At 30.2% G+C, this 24452-nt stretch overlaps 11 protein-coding genes across 11 annotated transcripts; 4 read left to right on the top strand and 7 right to left on the bottom strand.

Moving 5' to 3' along the window:
• Nucleotides 1-1894: 1894 nt before the first annotated feature.
• EIN_239510 (NGG1-interacting factor, putative) lies at nucleotides 1895-2864 on the top strand (the record flags this gene model as incomplete). The annotated part of the gene is made up of 2 exons (XM_004260364.1): nucleotides 1895-1916; nucleotides 2407-2864. The coding sequence occupies 2 exons, from the start codon at nucleotides 1895-1897 to the stop codon at nucleotides 2862-2864; spliced, it is 480 nt and encodes a 159-aa protein (XP_004260412.1).
• A 4518-nt stretch (nucleotides 2865-7382) lies between these two features.
• On the top strand, nucleotides 7383-8324 carry EIN_239500 (hypothetical protein; the record flags this gene model as incomplete). Its single annotated transcript, XM_004260363.1, has 4 exons — nucleotides 7383-7670; nucleotides 7788-7856; nucleotides 8065-8147; nucleotides 8297-8324. The coding sequence occupies 4 exons, from the start codon at nucleotides 7383-7385 to the stop codon at nucleotides 8322-8324; spliced, it is 468 nt and encodes a 155-aa protein (XP_004260411.1).
• A 173-nt stretch (nucleotides 8325-8497) lies between these two features.
• On the bottom strand, nucleotides 8498-9049 carry EIN_239490 (Rho GTPase, putative; the record flags this gene model as incomplete). The annotated part of the gene is made up of 1 exon (XM_004260362.1): nucleotides 8498-9049. One exon carries the CDS (start codon nucleotides 9047-9049, stop codon nucleotides 8498-8500), a length of 552 nt encoding a protein of 183 aa, XP_004260410.1.
• A 249-nt stretch (nucleotides 9050-9298) lies between these two features.
• Nucleotides 9299-10681, bottom strand: EIN_239480 (hypothetical protein; the record flags this gene model as incomplete). Its single annotated transcript, XM_004260361.1, has 1 exon — nucleotides 9299-10681. The coding sequence occupies one exon, from the start codon at nucleotides 10679-10681 to the stop codon at nucleotides 9299-9301; it is 1383 nt and encodes a 460-aa protein (XP_004260409.1).
• Nucleotides 10682-10995: 314 nt separating this feature from the next.
• EIN_239470 (hypothetical protein) lies at nucleotides 10996-11838 on the bottom strand (the record flags this gene model as incomplete). The annotated part of the gene is made up of 1 exon (XM_004260360.1): nucleotides 10996-11838. One exon carries the CDS (start codon nucleotides 11836-11838, stop codon nucleotides 10996-10998), a length of 843 nt encoding a protein of 280 aa, XP_004260408.1.
• A 516-nt stretch (nucleotides 11839-12354) lies between these two features.
• EIN_239460 (hypothetical protein) lies at nucleotides 12355-12933 on the top strand (the record flags this gene model as incomplete). Its single annotated transcript, XM_004260359.1, has 1 exon — nucleotides 12355-12933. One exon carries the CDS (start codon nucleotides 12355-12357, stop codon nucleotides 12931-12933), a length of 579 nt encoding a protein of 192 aa, XP_004260407.1.
• A 1122-nt stretch (nucleotides 12934-14055) lies between these two features.
• Nucleotides 14056-14451, bottom strand: EIN_239450 (hypothetical protein; the record flags this gene model as incomplete). The annotated part of the gene is made up of 1 exon (XM_004260358.1): nucleotides 14056-14451. One exon carries the CDS (start codon nucleotides 14449-14451, stop codon nucleotides 14056-14058), a length of 396 nt encoding a protein of 131 aa, XP_004260406.1.
• A 1453-nt stretch (nucleotides 14452-15904) lies between these two features.
• Nucleotides 15905-16369, bottom strand: EIN_239440 (hypothetical protein; the record flags this gene model as incomplete). Its single annotated transcript, XM_004260357.1, has 1 exon — nucleotides 15905-16369. The coding sequence occupies one exon, from the start codon at nucleotides 16367-16369 to the stop codon at nucleotides 15905-15907; it is 465 nt and encodes a 154-aa protein (XP_004260405.1).
• A 384-nt stretch (nucleotides 16370-16753) lies between these two features.
• EIN_239430 (casein kinase, putative) lies at nucleotides 16754-17797 on the bottom strand (the record flags this gene model as incomplete). The annotated part of the gene is made up of 1 exon (XM_004260356.1): nucleotides 16754-17797. One exon carries the CDS (start codon nucleotides 17795-17797, stop codon nucleotides 16754-16756), a length of 1044 nt encoding a protein of 347 aa, XP_004260404.1.
• A 2128-nt stretch (nucleotides 17798-19925) lies between these two features.
• On the top strand, nucleotides 19926-21428 carry EIN_239420 (hypothetical protein; the record flags this gene model as incomplete). The annotated part of the gene is made up of 1 exon (XM_004260355.1): nucleotides 19926-21428. One exon carries the CDS (start codon nucleotides 19926-19928, stop codon nucleotides 21426-21428), a length of 1503 nt encoding a protein of 500 aa, XP_004260403.1.
• A 510-nt stretch (nucleotides 21429-21938) lies between these two features.
• On the bottom strand, nucleotides 21939-22616 carry EIN_239410 (hypothetical protein; the record flags this gene model as incomplete). Its single annotated transcript, XM_004260354.1, has 1 exon — nucleotides 21939-22616. The coding sequence occupies one exon, from the start codon at nucleotides 22614-22616 to the stop codon at nucleotides 21939-21941; it is 678 nt and encodes a 225-aa protein (XP_004260402.1).
• Between the last annotated feature and the right edge of the window lie 1836 nt (nucleotides 22617-24452).

Genomic DNA, 24452 nt, shown 5'->3' with positions numbered 1-24452 from the left:
TTAGTTTATAATTATATATATTATTTATTGTTTATTTGTTATTTAAATATCCCAATATACGTCGAAATCGTTTTTTTGATAATACTTTTATTGTTTTTTCAATGATTTGTTAATAGTTTAATCTGTTTGATGGTTTATAAATAACTTTAATTAATTATTAATTAATGGTTGTTATTAGGTTTTATAATGGTTATATTATTTGTAACATTATATTTTTAAATGTTTTACAATTTTAAATATAAAACGTACTATACTTAACTGTGTTTTTATTATACATTTTAATACATATTATAATAATTATACAGTAGAAAGCGTTTTAGTTTCTTAAAAAATCTGTTTTAATTCTTTATAATTCAGTTTATTTCTTTGTCTTTTATTAAAAATTCCAGTTTCAGCTTTTTAAATTCCATTCATTCTTTTTATATTTCCATTTGTGTTTTTAACAATTCCTTTTATTTCATCAATTTCCCACGTTTTCAGGACAATTACACTCATTTTTTGTTATTTCTTTCTATTTCACAAACTTTCTCAAGTGTATTTTTAAAGTTTCTTGTCTCTCAATTTTATTTCTTTTCGTTTCAAAAAAATTACTACCGAACGAGTCAATTAAAGAATATCTCTGGCTAAAGCTTTACTCCATATTTCTGTCCTGCAGCGTTCCATTGTTCCAATCACTTCATTTGGGAGTATACTCTGAAACGAAAGTGATATTTTGTTAAGAAGTTCTTCAAGAGAAGATCACAGTCTGATATCCCTCTCACATCTCGCTTTCCAAAATCCAAAAAAACGTTTTCAATTGGATTTAACTCCGGGCTATATGCTGCATTAAAAACAATTGTGTGTTGTGTCCCCTCTAACAATTCTTCCAAATCCCGATTAATGCTGCAGTTGTTCATCCAAAACACGACCCTGATGTTAAGTTGATCATAGTTATGGATGAGTTTCTTCATATAAGCTTGAAACATTTCTTTGTCGTTTTTTCCAGCCACAATATTACAATAAGAAGTCCCTTGAATGTTGATGGCACTTACACTGGACAGTCTTAGCCCTCCTTTAGCTTTCGTTATGAAGCATTTTTTGCCTTTCTCACTCTACCCATACTTCGAAGTGCAACACACGCCATGAAGTTTCGTCAACACAGACCCAACTGTAGCCTTCTCTAATATAGCCATATAATCTCTCAATCGCTTCAATTCGTTTTGTTTTGTTCTCCTCTGTATTAGCAACAACATCTCTCCTCGTTTCTCTTTTAAAGCTCAGAACTGGGATTGTTCTGGTGTTTTCATCTCCTGAGTATCCTCTGATAAATCGCAGAAAAGCTGAAGTGGAGGGGAGGGCGTGTTGAACGATATCATTTAAAAGGCGGGTTTCTTCTTCTCATCTTTGTGGTATATTCGCCGTGTTATTTAAAATACCCGAAATTGTTTCTTCATTAATGTCTTCGACTTGTTCAATACTTGTGGTATTCTCTATTTCCATTGCAGTTCGAGCCACACTTCTGACTTTAGTTATTGATAGTGTTGGGTCATATTCATAAACTTTTGTGACTAATTATTGAAATGGCTCAACTCTAGACTTTCTTTTAAAGTGATTTTCTGGAAGAATTGATTTGCCTTTCCTGAGTAGACTAAGTAGTTTGTTGAAGTTAACAATATTGATCCCAACAGTAGTTGAATAATACATTGGGCTCTCGTCATCTCCATGTATTCTAAATTCGGATATTAATTTTCTTTTGGCACTGAGGGAGACCCTCACATATGGTCGCTTTTCAGTAGTCATTCTGGTGCTTGTTCTTGGTCTTCCTCTTTGGTGTGTAAGTTGGAGAGGTGGTATAAATGGATGTGTTGGTTCCACATTTGCGACAGTGCCTTCCCTTGGTTCGGGAGAGTTTTCGATGTACCGAGATCGTACAAATTGTTTTCTGGAATCAATATATTCAAGAGTCATATGAATTTGTATTTATTATTTTGTTTAAATATTATATCTTTGTTGTAGTTGGATCTTTTTCGATTATTTGAAACGAAAAGAAATAAAATTGAGAGACAAGAAACTTTAAAAATACACTTGAGAAAGTTTGTGAAATAGAAAGAAATAACAAAAAATGAGTGTAATTGTCCTGAAAACGTGGGAAATTGATGAAATAAAAGGAATTGTTAAAAACACAAATGGAAATATAAAAAGAATGAATGGAATTTAAAAAGCTGAAACTGGAATTTTTAATAAAAGACAAAGAAATAAACTGAATTATAAAGAATTAAAACAGATTTTTTAAGAAACTAAAACGCTTTCTACCTGTATTATTTCTATATTAACATTACACCTTCGGTACTTTCCAAAGCAATTTCTCGACACGTCGAGTAATTATTCAAATTTTCTAAAAAGTGAATCCATCAACTCGTAGCCAAGATTTGTTGATTCAACTTGTTCAGAATCACATCAGTGTGTACTCCCCGCATTCCGCTTTCGACTCGGTCAATGGTGGAATAAATGATTGGCTTTCTTCTACTTTACAAAGTCTTCCGTCTTCTCCATTAAAAGTACCACCACACACTCTTCCAATCACTCCTGGTAAATTCCAAAAGATTTCTATTGGCGCAGGCAGACTTCTCACATTCGACGACAAAATTTCTTTTGATGATCTCCTCGCTGTTTCAAAGAAGTTTTTGAACGCACCTTTGCGATATACAAAGCTTTCTAATTTCGATAAAGTCAAAACAGTGGCGATTTGTTGTGGCAGTGGTGGATCACTGTTTAAGAATGGTTGTGCGGATGTTGTGTTTACAGGAGAGATGGGTCATCATGAAGTTTTGGAACATTTGAATTTGGGGGCTATACACCGTTATATAATAATATATATAATATAATATAATATAATATAATATAATATAATATAATATAATATAATATAATATAATATAATATAATATAATATAATATAATATAATATAATATAATATAATATAATATAATATAATATAATATAATATAATATAATATAATATAATATAATATAATATAATATAATATAATATAATATAATATAATATAATATAATATAATATAATATAATATATTATTATAATAACATACTATTAGAGCACACTGTTACGGAACGGGGTGTTTTAAAGTACGGGTACCTCGACTTTGTGAGTTATTCCCAACCCTCCACATAAAAAAGTCCAAGACTGATTTATGTCTGTTGCAGTCTACCATCTAATCTATACTTTTTTGTAAATTTAATAGAATACAATAGAATATAATATATTAATAAAACAATAGTAAAATATATTAATAAGATTTCTATATTAATTAAACAAAATCAAAGGTGAGATGAATTTGTATTCTTCACGAAATGACAATGAGAAGATGTATGAAACATTCAATTTCAGAACTACACTTATTGAAGAAAAATGCGATTTGGAGATAAAACAACACCAAGATGAAATCGGCATATTTGCTCAACCAAAGAAAAACATGACTGATGTTTTAAAAAAACTTGGGTAAATTAGTAAATTCAAAAAACAACACCACGAAAAACAAGAGCAAGTGAAACAATAAAAATATCTTACTTGAAAATAAAAAAAGGTCTTGAGAAAATGATATAAACTAAGATTATAAGTGTATTTAATTTGGATAAAAACGACTGGTCACAAAACACGTCCATGTCTGATAAATAATTCAAAAACAGTAACAATTTGTGTTTTTTGGTAGAAGACACAATTCACAACAAGTTCGGGGGCATATTAACTGGCAATATCAATAATGTTGACAATAATAGTTCATACATATTTCCGCTTGTTAGAAACGGTACTTTGAATACAAAAAAGTCTGGAAAGAGTAGTAATGATCTTAAAAGTGAATTTTTCCTTTATTCTCAATACAATTTTGCACTTTTTTGATTTGGTAGTGGTCTTCGGTACAGTTTTGGTTGCCAAACTGAAGGTGATATACGTTTTTTAAAGAAGGCTATTAATAAAAGTTATTGCAAAACCAATAGTTTTACAGCAAAACAAAAGAGTTGACGGATGATCCCCGTTTTACACCAAAGAGTTTTATTGTTTTACAACTCATTTGATTTATTATATACTCATCATTTTGTTTTCTATAATAATTGTAAGTGTTAAAGTGAACAAGAGTTTAAAAAAATAAACAAAAAGTAGAGTCTTGTTTTGTATGAAATACTATTTTTTATAAATAAAAAAATAAGTTTTAGAGATAAGATCAAAAATTAAAAACAATAATTTTTAATCAATTTATGTCAATAATAACGAACACGATGATAACATGTAATTGTATTTCAGACAAAAAAACACTTAAAATATCGAAAGAGTAAGCCATTCTTGATTCTGTGATGTGTGAAAATTGAATATTCATAAAACATTTTAAAAAAACATTTTAATGTTTGTGAAAATAATAATCTACAAAAATCAAATAAAAGATTTTAACTATAAAAGATTAATAATTACATTATTTATAATAAATACTATCTCTGATTTAGTTTAATTAATTGTAAACAATACTATACATTGAAATATTAATTAAATTAAAAATACCCTATAAAGTAACTTTATTAATTCAACAATACAAAATATATATATAAATTATAATACTGAATAGTATAATCTAATTTTTAAAAACTTCAACAAAGTTTTTAAAAAGAAAAAAGGAAACTTCTTTTGACGAAACAATGACTCAACAAACAAAATGTTTGTAAAAAAAGATTTGTTTTGTATTCAAACGGACTTATTTTTAATAGTAGGTCAGCAAATATGTTATTAATGATTACTATAATTAATTCAAATGAATGAAGTATGTCATGATGTATTTAATAACGATTTTAACAATTAAATCTAACAAAAATCAAAATGTCGTTTGGTGTATTTGAGCAAAATGATGAGATGTTTAACATCACGTGTTTACCAAGGTACCAATACAAATTCCGATTTATAATTTGTTCGATCAAGTGGGTTCTGCAAGACTGTATGTTTATGGCACATGTCGGGTTTTTACCAGTTTTGTTCTTTGGCGAGACTCTTCCGGATGAAAACTCCATGATTGAAACCAATGAATTTGTTATCACAAAATACAAAGGTTGTTATGCAGTTGTAAATCAATATGTAATTAAGCAGCATGACTGGAATTTATATGCTAATTACATTGAAAATGGATATTTAAATGTTCATATGTTTTATTTAATTATCATAATTAATGGAAATATTTCGCAGCTGCCCGAGTTGGAATGGTATTATGAATATATATTGAAACCGTCATCCAATACACTTCCACTTACCCCCATTTTAATTATTGGCGGAATAATTAAACGTGTGATTGATTATCCATATTCGCCGTATTTCCACAAACATGCATTGGTTATAGATCTTGAATTCAAAGATGAATCAGTCAAATTGGTTGTGGATTATGCAAAAAGCAAATTTCTACAATTGGAAAAGAATGTGTTTTATTTATTTAGAAACGTTGAATTCAATAATAATGATGGCATGTTATATTTCAAAAACAGTTCAATTTGTTTGAGATGCAAAAGAGGAGACACTGTCATAGATGAAGTAGAAACGTACGCTTCAAAATCCAATAACAATAAGGTTGTTATATCTTTCAAATAATAATCTAGTCATCTAAACAACTAATTTTTATTTTAGTTAAACTTTATTTTTTGTAATTGTATAAAAAAATAATTTACTACAATAATTATTATGCACTAATTATAATTTAGATTGTCTAATAGTTATACTATTAACACTTTGACATAATTAATTGGTTAACACTTTAAATAACATTGAACAAAATTCAAGTGGTGTAAAAAACGGGAAAAAACGAGTTTATTAAATAAATTTCCGTTTTTTAAAGAGTTAATATTATATGCATAAACAATACACAAGCCAAAAAGGAAAATCATCAAAATTTAAATTAATATCCCTGTAAAAACAAACCAAAACAAATATAAAAGCGTTATTTTAAATGTTAATATAATTAATTGGATACACAAAACATTGAAAAAATTAAAAATGTTAAAATATCAATATAAATTTGTGAATCATAATGTATCAATTAATTGTGGATGAAATAAAAAATGATAGACATTCAAATTATTTTGTTTTAATAAGTGATGTTTTTAATCATATTATTCTGAAATAAATCAACTCTCTGATCATATAAAATAAGAAAATCTGATAACCAAAAGAATATAATTATGATTGATAAATTCCATTTGATAATAATATCACAATGTTTTGAATCGATGAATGACTTTTACAATGTCAAAATGGTTTGCAAAAAATTCAATAGGACGTTACAAATATTTCATTGTAATCCAATTCCTGTTAATAAAACAACAATCAAACACTTTCCAAATATCAAGACACTCAATATATGGTTGGAAAAAGATGATTTTTTGCTGTTCTAAACAAAGAACAGACACCAACAAAAAAGTTCTTTAGGGTTGTTATAAGGTTCCAAGTTTCTTATAAAAAAACACAAAAAATACGTAATATAGAAGTTGTATTTAAAAATGTTTGTTATACAATAGATGATCGAATCAAATTTGGTGATGAATTGTTCACAGTTCCACCTACAATTTGTTTTTTGTGAAAATGTTTTTCAGAATGCAACAAAATAAACATGATAGATATTCCATTACGATTAACTTGAATAAGTGTTAATTGTTTTGCATACTATTCATCGTTAAAATAATGTAACAATACATCCTCTTGTATACTCATTACCATCACATTATTTTTTCGTATTGTACATCACTCTCATCGGTTGTATTGCCAGATACAACAAAATCTTTTGGAGAATTCTGTTTTGGGTACTGTTTTTCACTTTCAGAAATTAAGATCCCCAAAAGTATTACAAATATTGGGAAACTGTGTTTTTACAATTGTTTTACACTCTCAATAATTGAAATTGATAAAGAAGCACAAATTAAAGTTATCGATCAAGAAACGTTTTGGAAATGCACTTCACTTCTTTCCTTTTGTATTCCTCAAAACGTCAATTCGATTGGATTTGGGTGCTTTCCAATAAGTAGTATGTTAACTTCAATTTTAATTTTTAACGAATTTAGATTATATTGATAATAATTGCTTTTATGGTTGTAGAGCTCTTCATAACGTCACATTGTCAAATACATTAACAAAAATAAATAATGGAATATTTGGATCATGCTCACAATTATCATGTATTGATATTCCACAATGTGTTGTTGAACTTTGCCCGTCATGTTTTGAGAATTGTTCGTCTCTCGTCAACTTTAAAATACCAGATTGTGTGACGTCTATCGGACATCATTTTTTGCATGTTGCACCACTTTAAATAACGAAGGTTTGCCTATTAATGTTAAAGTTATCGACAGTGGCGTTTTTATGAATTGTTGTTCTTTAAGTAAAATTGAAATTCCAAGCTGTGTTTCGAAAATCAACGATTACTCTTTTAATAATTGTAATTCACTTACATCTATTGTTCTTCCAGTTGGTCTTATATGTTTGAACAAATCATGTTTTAAAAACTGTTACAATCTTGTTAAAATTGAAATGGATGAGAAATTGGAGTCAATTGGAACCTCATGTTTTGAAAATTGTAATTCTTTGAAATCAGTTATAATGCCCAAAACAGTCACTTTTATTGGGAAGACGTGTTTTAAAATTGCATCAGTTTGAGTATTGTTAATATTAATTACACATATGTTGAAATGTGCCAAAAATTGTTTTCAAGATTGTTGTTTTTTATGTTTAATTAACTTTAATTTTAATGAGTTAAACAAATTGAAGGCGAATTGTATTGGTGGATGTGTTTCTTTATTTAAACAATCAGACTTACAAACAATTATTTTAATTTTTGTTTTTGATTTGTTTATAAATTTTAAAAATATAATTCAAATAATATTTTTTATCAAAACAATTAAAAAATAAGTTTATAAACTGTGTTGATAAAATAACTGAAAATTATATAAAATAGTTTGTTTTGTAACAACTAAATTAAAACATCAAAATAACAAAGGGTGTTGTATAGTATCAAGTTGTCATCAAAACAAAAAACCAGATAAAGTTTATTTTGAAAAAACTTGCTGATATTACGATATATTCCTGTTATCGTACGATAATTATTGAACGGTATTGGTATTTTATAAAGTTAAGTCTGTACTTTCGATTATTTTTTTTAATAAAAATAAAAAATAAATACAGACTTTTAAACTACAGTTTATTTATAACTTCTATAATTATAATATTTAAATAAAAATTTAGACGTATGATTTTTAAAATGAATTTCTATTAGAAAGATTCGATACTATAAAAGGCGCTGAATAATACACATTTCTGTATTATTTAGTATTGTCGAGTAAATCATTAAAGTTGACCAATATCATCATTTTGAAAAAACAACTTTTTGATAAACTCACTCTAAAATAGTTTAACAGTGATTTACAAAATAATAAAATAATTCAAACAACAAAACATTGATTGTTTATTGTTTTATATTTTTAGTTGTTACTTTTTTGAGCCAAGACTATTTTGATTGCTTCATTAAACACATTTTCCAAGTTTACTTGACTCAAAGCAGAGCATTCAATGTATCTGTAAGCTCCAATACTTTTTGCAGCATCCAACCCTTCTTCTGTTGTTATTACATGTGTTGCTTTTGTAGTGAGTTTGTTGATGGTGTTCTTGTCATATTTTAAATCAAGTTTTGTACCAACAAGCAGACATGGCACGTTTGGGAAGTTGTAAGCAACTTCTGGTTTCCACTTTGTGACTATGTTGTCGAGTGATGTGTGTGATACCAACGAAAAGCACAGTACAAACACGTCTGTATTTTGATATATGAGTCGGTTTATTCTGTCATAGTCTGTATACTTTGCAAAGTCACACAACTTTAAATCGACAGGTGTCTTTTCAATTAAGACTATTTTACTGAAGTCAATAATGCATGTTGGTATATATTCATCTGGGAATACATCTGTTGTGTATGTGACAATTAGAGATGTCTTTCCAACACCACCATCGCCAAGAACAGTGCATTTGATTGTTTTCATTGAATTGGATTTTCTGATTATTGAGAAAGATCAACACAAAACACGTTTTATAAATAGAATAATTAAATTAATAGTAAAATTGTGATTTGATATAGTATGCTCTATTTAAGTAAACGGGAAGATGGTGTTTGGTAAATAGATACATCAGTAAATGACATTAAAACAATAGAACCGGTTTAAATTAACAGTTGTTTGATTACAATGATACCATTAAAATACAACATTAAAAATAACAATACCAACACGAAATTATTTCTTAGGTGCAACAAACAAACCATTTTGGAGTCTGTTTTTGTCGATTGCCTTTTGTGCGTCTTCTTTATTGTAAAAACCGACAAAGGCGATTTTAGAGTTGTCTTTTCTGTTGACGACGTTGAGTGTCATGATTCTCCCAAAGTGACCGAGTGCTTCAGCAACGGCAGCACCGTTGTCGTTATCTTTGACATTGCCGACATAGACAGTCTTGTCGTCTTGTGCTTTGATTTTCTTTGATTTTTTGAAAGCGAGTGCCATGAATCTGTTTTCGTGGAATTTTGTGAATAAAATTTGGTTGAATGTTGTTTCAAGCACAATTTGTTCGAAGTCTGCGACGACATACACTTTTGCTGCATTTCCAAATCCAACGACATTGACGCCATTCTTCATATTGACGACTATTTGCATTGTGTTGTACTTCTCATACTTTGTGTTATCTTCACTCGTTGCAGTTGAACTGTTTTTTGACGACTTTGTGTTGTTTTTTGCGTTCAAGAAGTCGACAATGCCAAAGATCTCTTCCTTCTCGCAATTCACAAAAATTCGTGTTTTTCGCAGTTTCTCAAGAAATGATGGTGTTCGGATGTTCTGTGCAAAAACACTGAAAATTTCGCCATTGATGTCATCGAGTCGCCACTCCTTTGGAAATGCACACAGCAACTCACTGGTGATGGCAGACTCACACACCTCCTTCAAGTCACTCTCTACTATATACACCCGACTTGCCGTGACGGGACACCTTTCACCAAACACATTGCTGACAGACAGACAGCTGTAACACCTCTCAGCATCACTTCTCGTGTTGTACGCAACATGAAGAACTCGCCTGTTGTGTTTAATTGCGACTTTTTCATGAAAACTGACGACACACCCAAATGACGCAAAATAGTCGAACAACTCTCGTGTGATGGCAACTTGTGGAAGAACAACACGAAGACCAAATCCGATCTGTTCACTTCGAAATTGTGGAGGAGTGACAAATAAATCATTACAACGACGTTGCACCTGTGCGGAAAGCCGTTTGTCAAGAAGAACACTAAACGACGCGTTGGCAAGACTACTCACAACAACACTGAACTGCATGAAGTAATCAACTATCTCCTTTGTGAGTACACAATTGGTGAATATAATGTACTCCAATGCACTGCGATGGACACTTCTATACAATGGACACATCGTGAAGACTTGAAGTGTTGGCGCTGTCATGATCGTTTGAAGGTCACTCAGAGTCGTTGTAAAAACAGCGCCATGCGTCATCAAAACTACACAACTGCGGTGAACACACAGCTCACTCAGTGCATTTTCAAGAAGTGTCACGTTTGCAGCTGTCTTCTCAAAGTCGCGGACATACACATTGATGTATTCGTCACACCCCATCTATTTTATTTGTTTTATTTTATTGATTTATTTATTAATTCAAGTTTAGATTTATTAGATAGTATAATATTTTTATAGTATATATAATAGTATATAAATGTAAATAAATCATTGGTTCATTTTTATATTTTAATAATTTTATAATAAATTTTATAATAAATTATAATAATTTTATTAAATTATTAAAAACTTTTTATATTTTTCATTTCAATGATGCAAAACTTTCATTTTGAATTATTATACTAATTGTGTTATTTTTCATCTTTGATAGAACATAATAATAAATTATAATATAACATATAACAACTTTGACTTCATCTTGGAAACCCCCGTTTGATGTGCTTTTTGTTGTTTGTTTTTCTCAAGTGAACTTTGAATTGTTTTGATTTCACTTTTTGTGTTTGTGTTGTCTTCAAAACAATTCCAACACCTTCTATTGAAAGCTGTTGTGTGATCCAATACATTCGACATCTCATGTATTCAACTCCAAATGTTTTATCATTGTCTTTTGTGTTGTCATTTGAAATTCTGTTTTCATTTGTAATACTCTTTGATACAACTTGTAAAAGACGTTTCATATCACGATAACACATCGACACGGCAATTTTCAAAAACGTGTTGGTTGACTTCCCTTCTACAAATGTGGTCATGAAGAAATCACAAATTGAGAACAGCCGCATTGCACTTTTTCTCATTACATTAAACATGTTAACATCTTCATTTCTGTCTGCGTGAATATCAACTTTGTTAGTTGTGTTGTTTTGTGTTATTTTCAAGTTGTTTAAATAATCGTTATAATTGCTATTAAACTCGTGGAAGTGCACAACATATTGTGAGTAAATTGTGTACAAACACTGCACTTCTTTGCTTTCCATTGCAAATGTTGTGTTCTTTTCACATTCACACAACTTCCATTTTGACACTTTGATGTGTTTGAACAGTTTGTAGTTTGTTTGTGTTGCAATGTAATGTGAAAGGAGAAGTGCTTTCACTCTGTTGTCATTGGTACCTCGCATCTTCTGCTTTACAACCCGCAACACAATATCACCATGACCTCTCACACAACATTCACATATTTCATTGATAAGAGATGAAGCCACAAATGTTGTGCTGAAATATTTTCTCAACATTCGTAACACATCAACAAGAATCTTCATCTGATTGGTCAATGTCAAGTTCTTTGTTAATATTTGAATATTATAAATCTTTGATACAACATTTAATAAACACAAAACACAAATCCATTTGTTGTTATTGTTGACTTGACAAATTGAAATGTTATTCGTTCTATTTTGGTGATATTGCATGTCTCAATGTTTTCGATTCAATGCAAATTGCCCTCTCAACCTTCTTGATGAATTATGTTATGTTGCTATTTGTCTTCGTTTGTTATTTTAACAACATTTGTTGAAAGAATGAACCAACAACAACAAAACAATTTCATTTTTCGCACAAAAAGTGATGGACTGCCATTTCATGTTTTTCTTTGTTATTTTCAAATTTTACACTTGAAACAAAATTGTTGCATGTTGTTGACTTTGAAAACGATGAACCCGCGGCAACAGCACTGCAAGTGACCAATCGAAATTGGTTCATCCAAAACAAACAGCAAACCACACGAAGTGCTGTCAAACTTAAAAGCAAACAAACCAAACAAGTCCAACATTTGTACAATGCTTCTTTTGACACTTTTGCTGTTTGCACTCAATGCACATGGTCTCTACATCATGTCAAGCGATTTAACAGTAGAATTCCACGCATCACTTGTTGATAGGTGTTACAAAGGAAGACAACACTACTACAAGTACACACTCTCTCGTGACTGGAAGACTGCACACAAACACACAGGCGACTCATGCACAACACTCACACACGACACTACACTGACATCTGGCTTTATTGTGAGAGAAAGATTGCCAGTGTTCTCAACATCAAAGACTTATTACTACAACAGTGACAGATGTCTTGCCGAACATCTTGCACTCCCAGAAACACTGTACATCCCAGTTGGTTGCATCAAACACCACAGAGAGTCTTTCAGACAAGTCACCGATGGTGTACACACCATCAAAAGGTGGTACAACAACGAAAAATGTGCTGGAACATCAGCCAGAAGGGAAAATTATTTCCTCCATCACTGCTACCAAGACAACTCTGGGTCGTCTTACATCTACGAGCCATTCACATCAATGGGACCATCTATTGCATCCCATGCTGGTGCATCACCATCCACATCAACTGCTTCATCTTAATAACTGATTTGTTGTGTTCTGTTATTTTTTTGATTGTTTTAAATGGTGTCACATGTGTAGATGATCAACAAGTATGTTGTCTTGCTGTTCTATATTTAATATATTATAATCAATTAAAAAACTATACATAATAATAATTCAACTCATTGCAAATCTAATAACATTTATACAACATTTTGAACAAAACAAATCACATCGTATTTATATCGTAACTATTTTAAGAGTTAATTACACTGGAACTAGCACTTCGACACTTGTTACAAACAACTATAATAACCATATTAATTTATAGAATAAAACAAAACTATTAAAAAACTATTTCATAATGATGGTTATATACTAGTTATATTAATTAATCTCCATTGTACTTCTGTTATGAAAAATGTAGTATATAAACTAATAAGAACTAGTATGATCTCCACAAAACCAACAAATGGAAATGAATTACTTTCATTCACATTTGCTATTTCACAGTTTTTGTGATCTTTTGAGTTACCAGTACAATTCTTTTCTCGTTTTTTGTTCCAGAAAACAGAATTAAAAATTGATACGACCAATCAAAACACACAAAAACGTCCACATATTAATATTACTATATAAACATTACAACAAACTCAGTCACCAAATGAAACAAATCACTTCACTTGCTGAGTTCAACGCCGTTCTCAAAGAACACAAACAAGTTGCTGTCAAATTCTATGCGACGTGGTGCGGTGCGTGCAATGCGACTACTCAATACTACAACGACCTCGAGAAGGAGCTCCCCAATCTCTTCTTTGTTGCTGTTGATGTCGACAAAGTACGAGATGTCTGCCAACACTATGACATAGAAAAGATGCCAACTTTCATCTCCTTTGTCGATGGGCAGAAAAAGGGAGAGTACACCGGGACTGTCAAAGACAACATCAAGAATCTCTTCTTGTAATTCACAAGTCACTTCTTAATGTTAATTTACTATAATTTACTATAACATACTATAATATACTATAATATACTATAATATACTATAATATACTATAATTTACTATAATTTACTATAATTTACTATAATTTACTATAATTTACTATATTATAATTAATAATTATAATTTCATACAATTTACTATATTTTACTATACTATTTTAACCAACATAATAAGACTCAGCGAAAAAGTTGACTGGTTGCTTATTACCGAAAGTGATGGCGAGGAGTGGGAGGCAGTATGAGTACTCCCAATTGAATGGATTATTTACAACATAACACATGCTTTGTTCGATGAACAGACTTTTATCGGAAGGTCTGAGGACATTAGCCAATATGAGGTGTGAGTCCCCTTGGAAATAACTGACAGAGATGGATGGGTCAGCAACAAAGTACTCGCCAACACCCAGAGCCTGCTCACATCGCCATTTTGTGTCGAACCCCTCCATACAGATCCCATTGATGGCAACATCAGTGCTGCCATGCCAACAGAAGAACCCGTCTGTGTCGATATCACCAAATTTGACCATTTCCTTTGCAAATAGAACTCGCTCCATTGCAGCGCAGTTATCGAGTAAGTAGCTGTTGAATTGAGTTTTGATAAGACAAATTTTTACTTTGGTGGGATGACTGGAAACATAGTAAACGAGAACTGAAGATCCAACTTCACAGAGTCTAACAGGGACAACTCCATCAAGTGTTCATATTCCTCCCAATGTGTGTTGTTGTGTCAAAGTTATTGAAATCGATCAGCCAGTGATATGGATTGTCATCCACAGTAGTAATAACAAAACCAAGTTCTTTGCTGTGGAGAAACGACTCGATGATGTCTGCCTTCAAGTTGTTGTAAGCAACTTCTGTGTCAAACAAAAAGACAACTTGTGAAGTTCTTCTAATCCCCGCTCGCCACTTGTCAAGGCGGTCTGAGAGCTGCTTCTTCTGGTAGGAGATGTCCTTTGAGAGTGTCTGCAGCAGTGTCTTCTCAACATGCAAAAATGTTGCAAGTTGGTTTAAAGCGTCAGTCAGCCAATGTCGCGGGGTGAGTTGCCACGTCGTCACATAATGAGTAACAACACTGTTGTATTTCTTACCAGTGAGTGTCAGATTGTATTGTGGTGTTTGGATGTATATACAGAAGCTCAAATTCCTAGTCATCAGGAACGTAGATCATGTACAATGTGTGTGTAGTGTTGTTGTAATCCAAAAGACAGAAGTCTGGGTTGGTCTTACACAATACAGTGCATTCGTCTTTTATTTAATTCATTCAATTTTTGCTCACCAAGTTATTCGTTGAATTAATAAGTCTAAATTCATTTTATTCATCTTGAGTTGTTATATTCATGTTGTGTTCAGATGCCAAATAATAAGTATCAGTGCTATTTCTAATTTAAGACAAATACTATAATTAATTATTATTATCTAATTATATTTACAATAAAAAAAATTACTAAAGTCAATTGTATTTATATTATTCATTTGTTATATAATAAATAACTCAAATTTGAGTTTGCAAGTAGATTTTTATTCATTCATTTGAATAATAATAAAGAAAATATGAAATTCTTGAATGTCACCTTTACTTTTAATTGTTTAAAATATACAACAAAAATGAATTGAACAACAATATTTGGTATTAGAATGAAAACATAATATTGACTGTGTTTCTTTTTGATAATATGTCAGTATTTGATTATCAATAACTGAATACATAGTTTAACGATATATTTTTGATGATTTTAATAAAAATAATGATCACCTTCTATTTGATATTTATAATGATCAAATAATATTAAAAAATGAAATATAATCTTTCAGTTATACGACAATAAAAAACAGTTGTATAACAAGTCTATTTAATGTTAATTCAATTTCAAATAACTTATTATTTAATTAAATATCAATTTTTATAACAAGTGATTGTTATTATATCACCATCAATTTAAAAGAGTGACATAAATATTATTATAAAACAACACAAAATCAACAACTCTACTTTTTTAAATGAATGATTTATAAAGTCACGAACACGGGGATCATAGTGAGTAATATAAAGCACGTTGCGAATAGTCCGAATGAAATCCACCCAACGACATTGACTGCTTTGTTTTTAGTTTTTCTTGAGATGATGAAAGCAACGAGCCATGGGAAGAGTAATAAGAAACCAAGTCCAAACATGAGGAAGACCAGATTGGTTGCCCTCTTCTCATCAACACCACTTGGTGTTTGGCAGTACGTAGGTTGTGCCATCATCAGGGGTTGGTTTACCGTTGGTTGCACGTATTGTGGTGTTTGTTGGTAGTAACTTGGTTGTGGGGGATACTGTTGTTGTGTGTTATTTTGTTGTTGTATATATGGCTGTTGTGAATATCCATTATATTGTGGTTGTTGTGGATATGTTGCTGGTAATGTTTGATTTGAGTAAACTTGTTGTTGGTATTCAGGTGGCGGGAGAACACTATAATTTTGGTCAGCCATCATTTCAAGTTTGACTTCATTATCAGTTTTCCATTCAAAAATTTCTTTATTATTATAAAACTAAAATTACAGAATAATTTATAAGACTGTAATTTTGTTTTTAATTTTAATTCTGTTTTGTGTTAATTAATTTATTCTCATAACATTTTTGTAATTCTAGTTTGATTTTATCGGAACACAAAGTGGAGTTTCTGATATAAAATTGAGTTCTATGTTTTTTTTTTGTTCCGTTAAAATTAAATAACATTATCAAAACATCTAGTTTTATCGGCAATAACATTACCAATACCATTCATTTTACATTTAAATTATGCACTTTATCAACCGATAAAACATGAGTTTACTTAATTCTACCACACCAAGAAAACACAACAAAATTTGAATTTATTCGACAGACCCACTTAGGCTCTGACTTCTGCTTTTACTTCCCGCCTTACTTCCACTACCACTTCTGCTATCGACTGAGTCATTTTTCTCGACAGCAGTAACAACTTCGGGTGGTCTGTCTTCACTCTTCTGTCCTTTAAACCCAGTCCAGTCGAATTTGCCATCAAACACGATTCCCTCTCTCTTCGCTATTTTCCAGAACAACATACGCAGTTGTAAATAGTCCGGCGTTTGGTCAAAGCTCAGTTTTTTGCACGTGTCCAAATAAGTTGCAAACTCCTCAGGTAATCCTTCACACAACTCACTCAATGGCGTGTTCTCTTTCTTCTGCAACACAAGTGCATTCTTATCCCCCTTTTTGCCTTTGATTCCTTGCCACGGCAAACTCCCCTTCATGAAGTAGACGAACATATATCCGAGTGCCTCCAAATCGTCTCGTCGACTTTGTTCTCTTCCTTTGTGATTATTAATAGAGGCGTAACGGACTGTTCCCACAAAAGCCTTTTCTTCAGCATATTTGATGTGTTTCATCGTCTTATTATCTCTATATTTCTTCGATAATCCAAAATCAATGACATACACCGTGTTCGACATCTCCTTCATCCCCATCACAAAGTTGTCCGGCTTGATATCTCTGTGAATAAAAAACCGGTCGTGGACCTCTTGGATTCTTTTAATACACTGGTCCGCCAACATCAGTGTTGTCTTCAGTGTAAACTTCCTCCCACAATACGTAAATAAGTCCTCTAAGGAAGGACCAAGTAACTCCATCACCATCAAATTCCACTCATCTTGCATACCCCACCACTTCACTGTAGGTATCCCTACACTCTTGGTTCCAGTCTCCCCATTCTCCATGAGAATCTTATACAAATTGTACTCATACCGAAGCTGTGGGCATCGAGCTTTCGTCGACTCCATCTTGATCGCTACCTCCTCGTCTTCATTAAATGTGTTCACACCTAAGTAGATATCACCAAAGGACCCACTGCCGAGCTTCTTGACCAGTTTGTACCGATTCGCTATTTTCATGTCCATCATCGCGAAATTTTTTTAATCGATTTCAAGTTTTCGTGGGTGATGGGAAATTTTTTTAAAAAATTTTTAATATTTTTTAATTGGTTCGAATCATTAAAAAAGTTAGAGTGGAAAAGAATTTAAGTTTTCTTTTATTGGCGAATGGCACTTTTTTGAATGTATCATACTGTTTGTCGTTATATAACAAATCCAATAACACACCAAATAATATTTGGAGAATAGTTTATTTATATTATATATTTACTATACCAGTTTGATTTAATCGATGGTGTAATTGTAAATTTGTTTTTAACGAGTCTATCATATTATTTTGATATACATTTTGTTAAGATCAAAATATTTATAATTGTTAATCGTTGTTTTAATTATTTTAATGTTGGAAATTGACGTTGGATATCAAAACAACTACAGTTAGACAAGTTTGCCTTAAATGGAATAGTTTGACTTAAATGGTCCATGTTAATGGTTTAAAAACCAATTATTATAGTAAACAGTGGGTTAAACTAGAAAAAAATATAATGGTTAAATTGAATAGTATTTAAATTATTATTAATTCTATTGTTTTATGTTACACTCTGATCTTGAAAAATAAAACCAAAACACATGTTAAGTATTGTTTTATATGTTTTAACGTGTTTGTCTCGTTGAGTTCAAACGCGCCAAAACATGTGCCGCCTCATTCGGAAACGTTTGTGTTACTTTATATTTATTTTAATATGATAAATCAGCAGTATTTCCTATCGCGATGGAAGAATACTGCTTTTAACTTAATTAAATAATAATATCCATAAAAACGAATTCAACGCAAGGAAAAACTGCCAAACCTCCCAAGAGTGTGATTTATTAAGAATCATCGCTTGATTTTGGCCAATAAAAAGTGGACCCACTCTTTAAAGAGCATGTCTATCTTGTTTTTGGTTTGTTCTTAAGAAATGTTCAAATAATAGAGAAAAACAAAAATAATTACACACTCTAGGGAAATTAGACTGTATTTATAATTGAATTTGAAATGTTATGGTTACTTTATTTGACAAATTTTGATAAAACTTTATTGTTTGTGATCACATTAAAATGTTGGTGATGATCATGATCGTGTGATAGTTTTTAATTATCTTTACTTTTTTCATTGCTTTCTTATTCTTTATGTTGTGTGTTTGGGTTTTTGGCTTGCTTTTAATTATTCAATTTTTTATATAAACTTGATAATAAAAAAGCAATTAATTAGTTCTGGTTATAGTTCAAATTTTTATTATAATTAAATTATAATTTTTACCATTTAACCCAAACTTGTCGTTTAAGTCAAACTTGTCATACTGTAAGTTTTAATTCAAACAACTGAAATTTTAAAGTAAACTTTGTTTTATATTTTATCATAGGTGGAAACAATAATTTATAATACAATTATTTATAAAGTATAGTTTTAATATGTTTAATGATGAAGAAAAATTATTATCATTTTTGTAATAAATATGCTTTGTTTAACAAGTGAAAATAATGTAAATAATATAATAATTTGTGACATTTATTGTTCAAAGTTGAAATAAACAAAACCCAAAACTTAATGTTTCAGTAGGTAATATTATTAACGTGTTATTATAAATTTGATGTTAATTTTATTAGTCAATATTATATTTCAAACATTCTTGATGTTTAATTTATTTTATCATTTATAAAGAGTTCAAGATGTTGATCATTACAAAACAATGATAATATTATATATTTCAATTAATTCCTGTTTTTATTATAATTCAAAAACTGAATTGTTATTTATACAATAAGTAACTTCATCATTAATTACATGTTTTTATTGATATACTCATAATCAAGAAGTCGAAACATAAAATCGCTGTTTTTTATACCTTGTTATTCTCTTATAAACTTTCATATTATTAAAAAAAAAACTTTAAACTAATACAAGAAGTCCGATTATAAATGTATTTAATATATAAAACTTAATATTAACTTTTTTAAGTGTTATAGAAATTTTTAGTTATTTGGAATTTTTAAAAAAAATGGTTAATAAATACGAAAGTAGAAACCCTACAATTTTTATCAAATTAATACTCAGGAATTTATTGTTTTCTTTACATTTTGTATTTTCTGATTTTTATGGCGGAATTCAAACACACCAATGGAGATTGAGGAAGTGGACGCTTATACATTTTTATCAACACTCACACCGAACATTGACACTTCATTTATAACCCTCAAAAACGCAATGTCCCTTCACCAAAAAACACCGAAACTTATCGTTGTATCAAGTTTTACTACCGACAAACTCAACGAGGAAATATCTGCATTAAACGACGCGTTTGATAAGTCGAAAGTGAGTGAACAGATCTGCAAAGACTTTTTGAAAGAAATATCAAAGGTTCTATCTACGTTACTTGATTTTGTCTCCTTATTAAAATCAGTCAAAAAACAGTGTGACTCTGAATTTACAAGTATACAGAATTATCAGAACCAAACGCTTCAACGAATAATAGAAAAAGAAAAATTTAGATGTGACCAAGAGCTCTCAAAAAACACATTTAGGAAGACACAACTTCTCAACGAATTTGCCGAACGAGAGAAAGAACTACTCTCAAAGATGACATCTCCTCTTATTGAGAAAATAGCGCGGAAAACCATCTCACGCCACTCAACTGAATTTTCAAAAAGTCTTGTCACTGTGAAACACGAGTGTACAGAAGAAGAAGAACTTCACTCCTCACAAATCACTGAAACCACATGTGATATTTTAGAAGATGATAATGAAGATGTCGTTTTAACACAGATGACACCAAAAAGTTTCCAACCGACACTCAAACAGTCGAAACCGCTGATTAAGTCTGACGCCGCGCATATTAAAAAAACGCCGACATTAAAAAAAGTGAAAAAAGACGGCAAAGCCAAAGAAAATAAAATGGACACGACGACAAAACTGATTCGAACGCAAATTGTCAAGCCCAAAAATAATTTAAAACTTTCTTCAAGTCAAACCAGTGAGGAGGAGCTTTATTCAGAAAACGATTCAAAAAAATCAACCGAGTCGTCTTCATCACCACCAGAAGACAAAAACGACAAGAAAGAGAAGAAAAAGAGTGAAAAGCTGTCGACCCATTCAGTGCTGTCTACAGACTTTTTAAGTGCCAAAGAACAAGACTCCCTTCACAAATGGACAAAGAGAGAAATCGGGCAAGTTGCCTTTGACTCGACTGTCGATCCGATCTCGCCGGGGTCTTGTTTCATCGCAAAGGAACTTGCAAAGTGCAACGGGTTCATCGTCGTCGCGGACGTGGACAGCACCACTCGCTTTGGGTTTTGTTTCTTTGAAAAAGTTGGACCTGATAATTTACACGTCAGCGATAAAAAGGGATTCATCTTTGTAATGACAGAAGACGGTGGTGATACACCTCGTAAAGTCGTGTTGAACAAGAAGAAAGGAATCACAATGGAAATTGCACTGAAGGGAAGTCCAAAGACTTTTGACGTTGATGAAGGAACACTTTTTATTGGGAGAAAGAGAGTCGGAATGATGAAGGGAAGTCGAACGTTTGGGGTCGGGGTCAATGAAAGTAAGACCGAAATAATTGAAAAGAAGAAGATTATTATTACTAGAGTAGTCGTGTATGCTATGGGGGAGAAATTGTGACCAATTTTTGAAAGAAAATGAATTGATTTTGAATGGCCATTTAATAATTTAAATATTAATAATATAATAATAAAATATAATATATAATATATAGGAATACATTAATATTTGGATATTTGTATTAATAATTAGTTTTTAATCACTATACTACATTGTTATGGATATTTCTTTTCGAAATAAATCTCAAGGTGTTAATGATCTTCTTCAAAAATAAACTTATTTGATATTTTTTGATTCGATATTCAATACACTATCTTTTCTTTTTTTTAAAAATCTTCAATAATTTCAGTAAAACCTCTGATTAGTAGATAAAACAAAAAAATAGAACCCCTCAATCGTTGTTATGATATTATTTTTTCTTTTCCCCTTGATAAGTGTTTTTAATTTTTATTAGTTGAAACGTCTTTTAATATGAAACCCACAACATTGAGAGGTTTTACTGCACTCAATTTATTATGATTAAAATTAAATAAACAAATTAATATTTTTATATATTGAAACAAAAATCATTCAAGTTACTTCGCTTAACACGGTTTTGCCATTGTCAGTAAATCCTTTTAACTTCAATAATTCGTTTTTATCTTTACTTACAAAAACTAGAGAAGACAATGGATGTCTCACTCCAACACTCATAAAAACTTCTTTGTTGACAACCAAATCGTCTCCACGTCTCGACAAAAATTGATGTTTTAAATAATGCACAACAAAAGTCATTTGAGGTGTTGTAATGACTTCTCCGTCTCGAATTCCACGTCGTATTTTAACGATAAACACTTCTTCAGTGTTGTCATTTGTGATCACACTCACCACTTTGTCACACCCACAATACCCTTCTTCTATTGTGATATAAACATCTACACTTTTTGAAATCGATTTATCGACAATTTTTCTATCATTTTCAACTTTTTCGACATTTTCAAAAAAGTCGAAATCTGGTCGACTTTCAGCTTGAAAATTTTGAAAATGTGCCAAACTTATATTTCCATCAATTGAAGAGCCATTGGAGTTGCCAAAGTCAACTTCGTTTTGTTTGAGTTGAGCTGTAAACAATTTGAATTTTTCAAAAAGCAAAAATTCGTCAAGTTCCTTTGGATGTGTTTGTTGTGCTGTTTTATATTGATAGAGGTGGTCATTAATATTAAAATATTGATCTACTAAACTTTGGGAAGACAACTTAAAACAACTCATCATAAAAATAAGAGTTTTAGTTTAAATATTTAATTGGTGTAAATTGTTCAATAAATGAAACTTTTTTATTTTGAAATCTTATTATTATTATATTAATATCCAAATTTTAAAAACTTTAATAAAAACAACACCATTTATTTAAAACACACAAACCGTCATATACATATATTTTAAATATATATTTATATCAGTCACACAATTTGTTTTTGTTGTTAAACAAGACACATAGTGTTAATAATATAAACAAATTTCAATTTTTTAAATATTAACTGTTATACAATTTAGCAAAGATCAAAATAAATTAATAATCGAATTTATTTTTATACTTTTTTCAATTAAGATCAAAATGTTGAAAATAGAATCTTTTCAGTTGTTTCTTTTAGTACAAAATATATCACTTTTATATATTTATTACAATTTAAGGCAGCTTTCTATAAACACCTTTTACTTTAATTCATTCAACAAAGAAATGAGTCAGAGCATTTTATCGCACAAATCACTTAAAAAAATCGTGTTGTATTTTTAGTACAATTTCTAGATATTATTGTTGAGTCAATTTTACATCCAGAAGTAAGACCTGTTTCATTTTTATTGTTAATATAGACAACTATCGTTTAACAAATACTAACACCACACTTTTCTATTTTGATACAGTCAAAAGACTCACACAAAATGTGAACATCTTTTTCACATTTTGTCTTAAGAAACCCAAAATTTTAATGTGATTTCGCAAAAAATTAGAAGTTGTAATTGTGAAGAAAAAGATGTGTTTCATGTCATTGCAAATAAAGCAGAAAACACTGAATTGGTGAAGAAGTATATAAACTCTAATTTGACTCAAAATTTGTGTATTTGTGATGTTGGACAGACTAAAAACTTAGATGGAGGATTTAATGATGATATTTTGACGGAAATCTCTGCAAATTATTTTGAGTTTGAAACCATCAAAGAACTCGTTTTCACTCATGTTAAATTAAATAATTTTGTGTTACTCAAAAACATAATTAAATTAATATTAAATACAGTGTGCGGAACTCTGGAGATGTCAAAAAACAATTTGGAACAATTTGTTGCAATAACTTGTAAACTCGAGAGTCTTATTTTTAATGAAAAAATTATAAAGAAGTTTCAATTGAAAATTATGGTGTTTTTGTTGTACATGATAATAGAAAGTACAACAATATATTCTTCATTGATTTGGATATATCTAAGTCCTATAGAGTGAAACAATGCGGTGCTACAAAATACACAAAATTTATTGTTATTCAAAATAACAAACAAATCATAGAGTTCGATGCTAAAGAAGTCTCTTTTAATAACAAATACAAAACTATTTATATAGTAACACCAAAAGGAGTTGGCAAACATTTAAAAAAATCAAATCACAAGTTTGTCAGTGAGTGATGACTATTTTCATCAACCAGAAAGAAAAATAGTGGAAATCCGTTTACATCTTGGGAGTTTAAATAATTTTTTTTTCGCTTATATACAAGTCAAAGAAATTGTATTTGAAAAAATCACAGTAGTCGATCTAATGAATTGTGAAATTGAAAATATCAAAGAAACATACACAAAATTACTGAAAGTTAACAATTCTAGAATTGGTATTAATAAAATCGCACAAATTGACGATACAAAAAATATCATAACAAATTGATTGAAATTGTTTTATTTTTTTAATATACTGTTTTATAATAAAAAATAAATTAATTATAATACATTTATAATACATTTATAATATAATTGATTAATAGTTATTATACTATACAGTATGGTTCTTATATTATAACGTTTTATTTTTTATATTAATGCGAAATTAAATTATTTTAATTGTAT

This window comes from Entamoeba invadens (assembly GCF_000330505.1).
Source record: "Entamoeba invadens IP1 unplaced genomic scaffold scaff_1105074724549, whole genome shotgun sequence".
Classification (NCBI taxonomy): domain Eukaryota; phylum Evosea; order Mastigamoebida; family Endamoebidae; genus Entamoeba; species Entamoeba invadens.
Note: the sequence above shows the minus strand (reverse complement) of the source record. Positions and strands in the feature narration are given on the sequence as shown.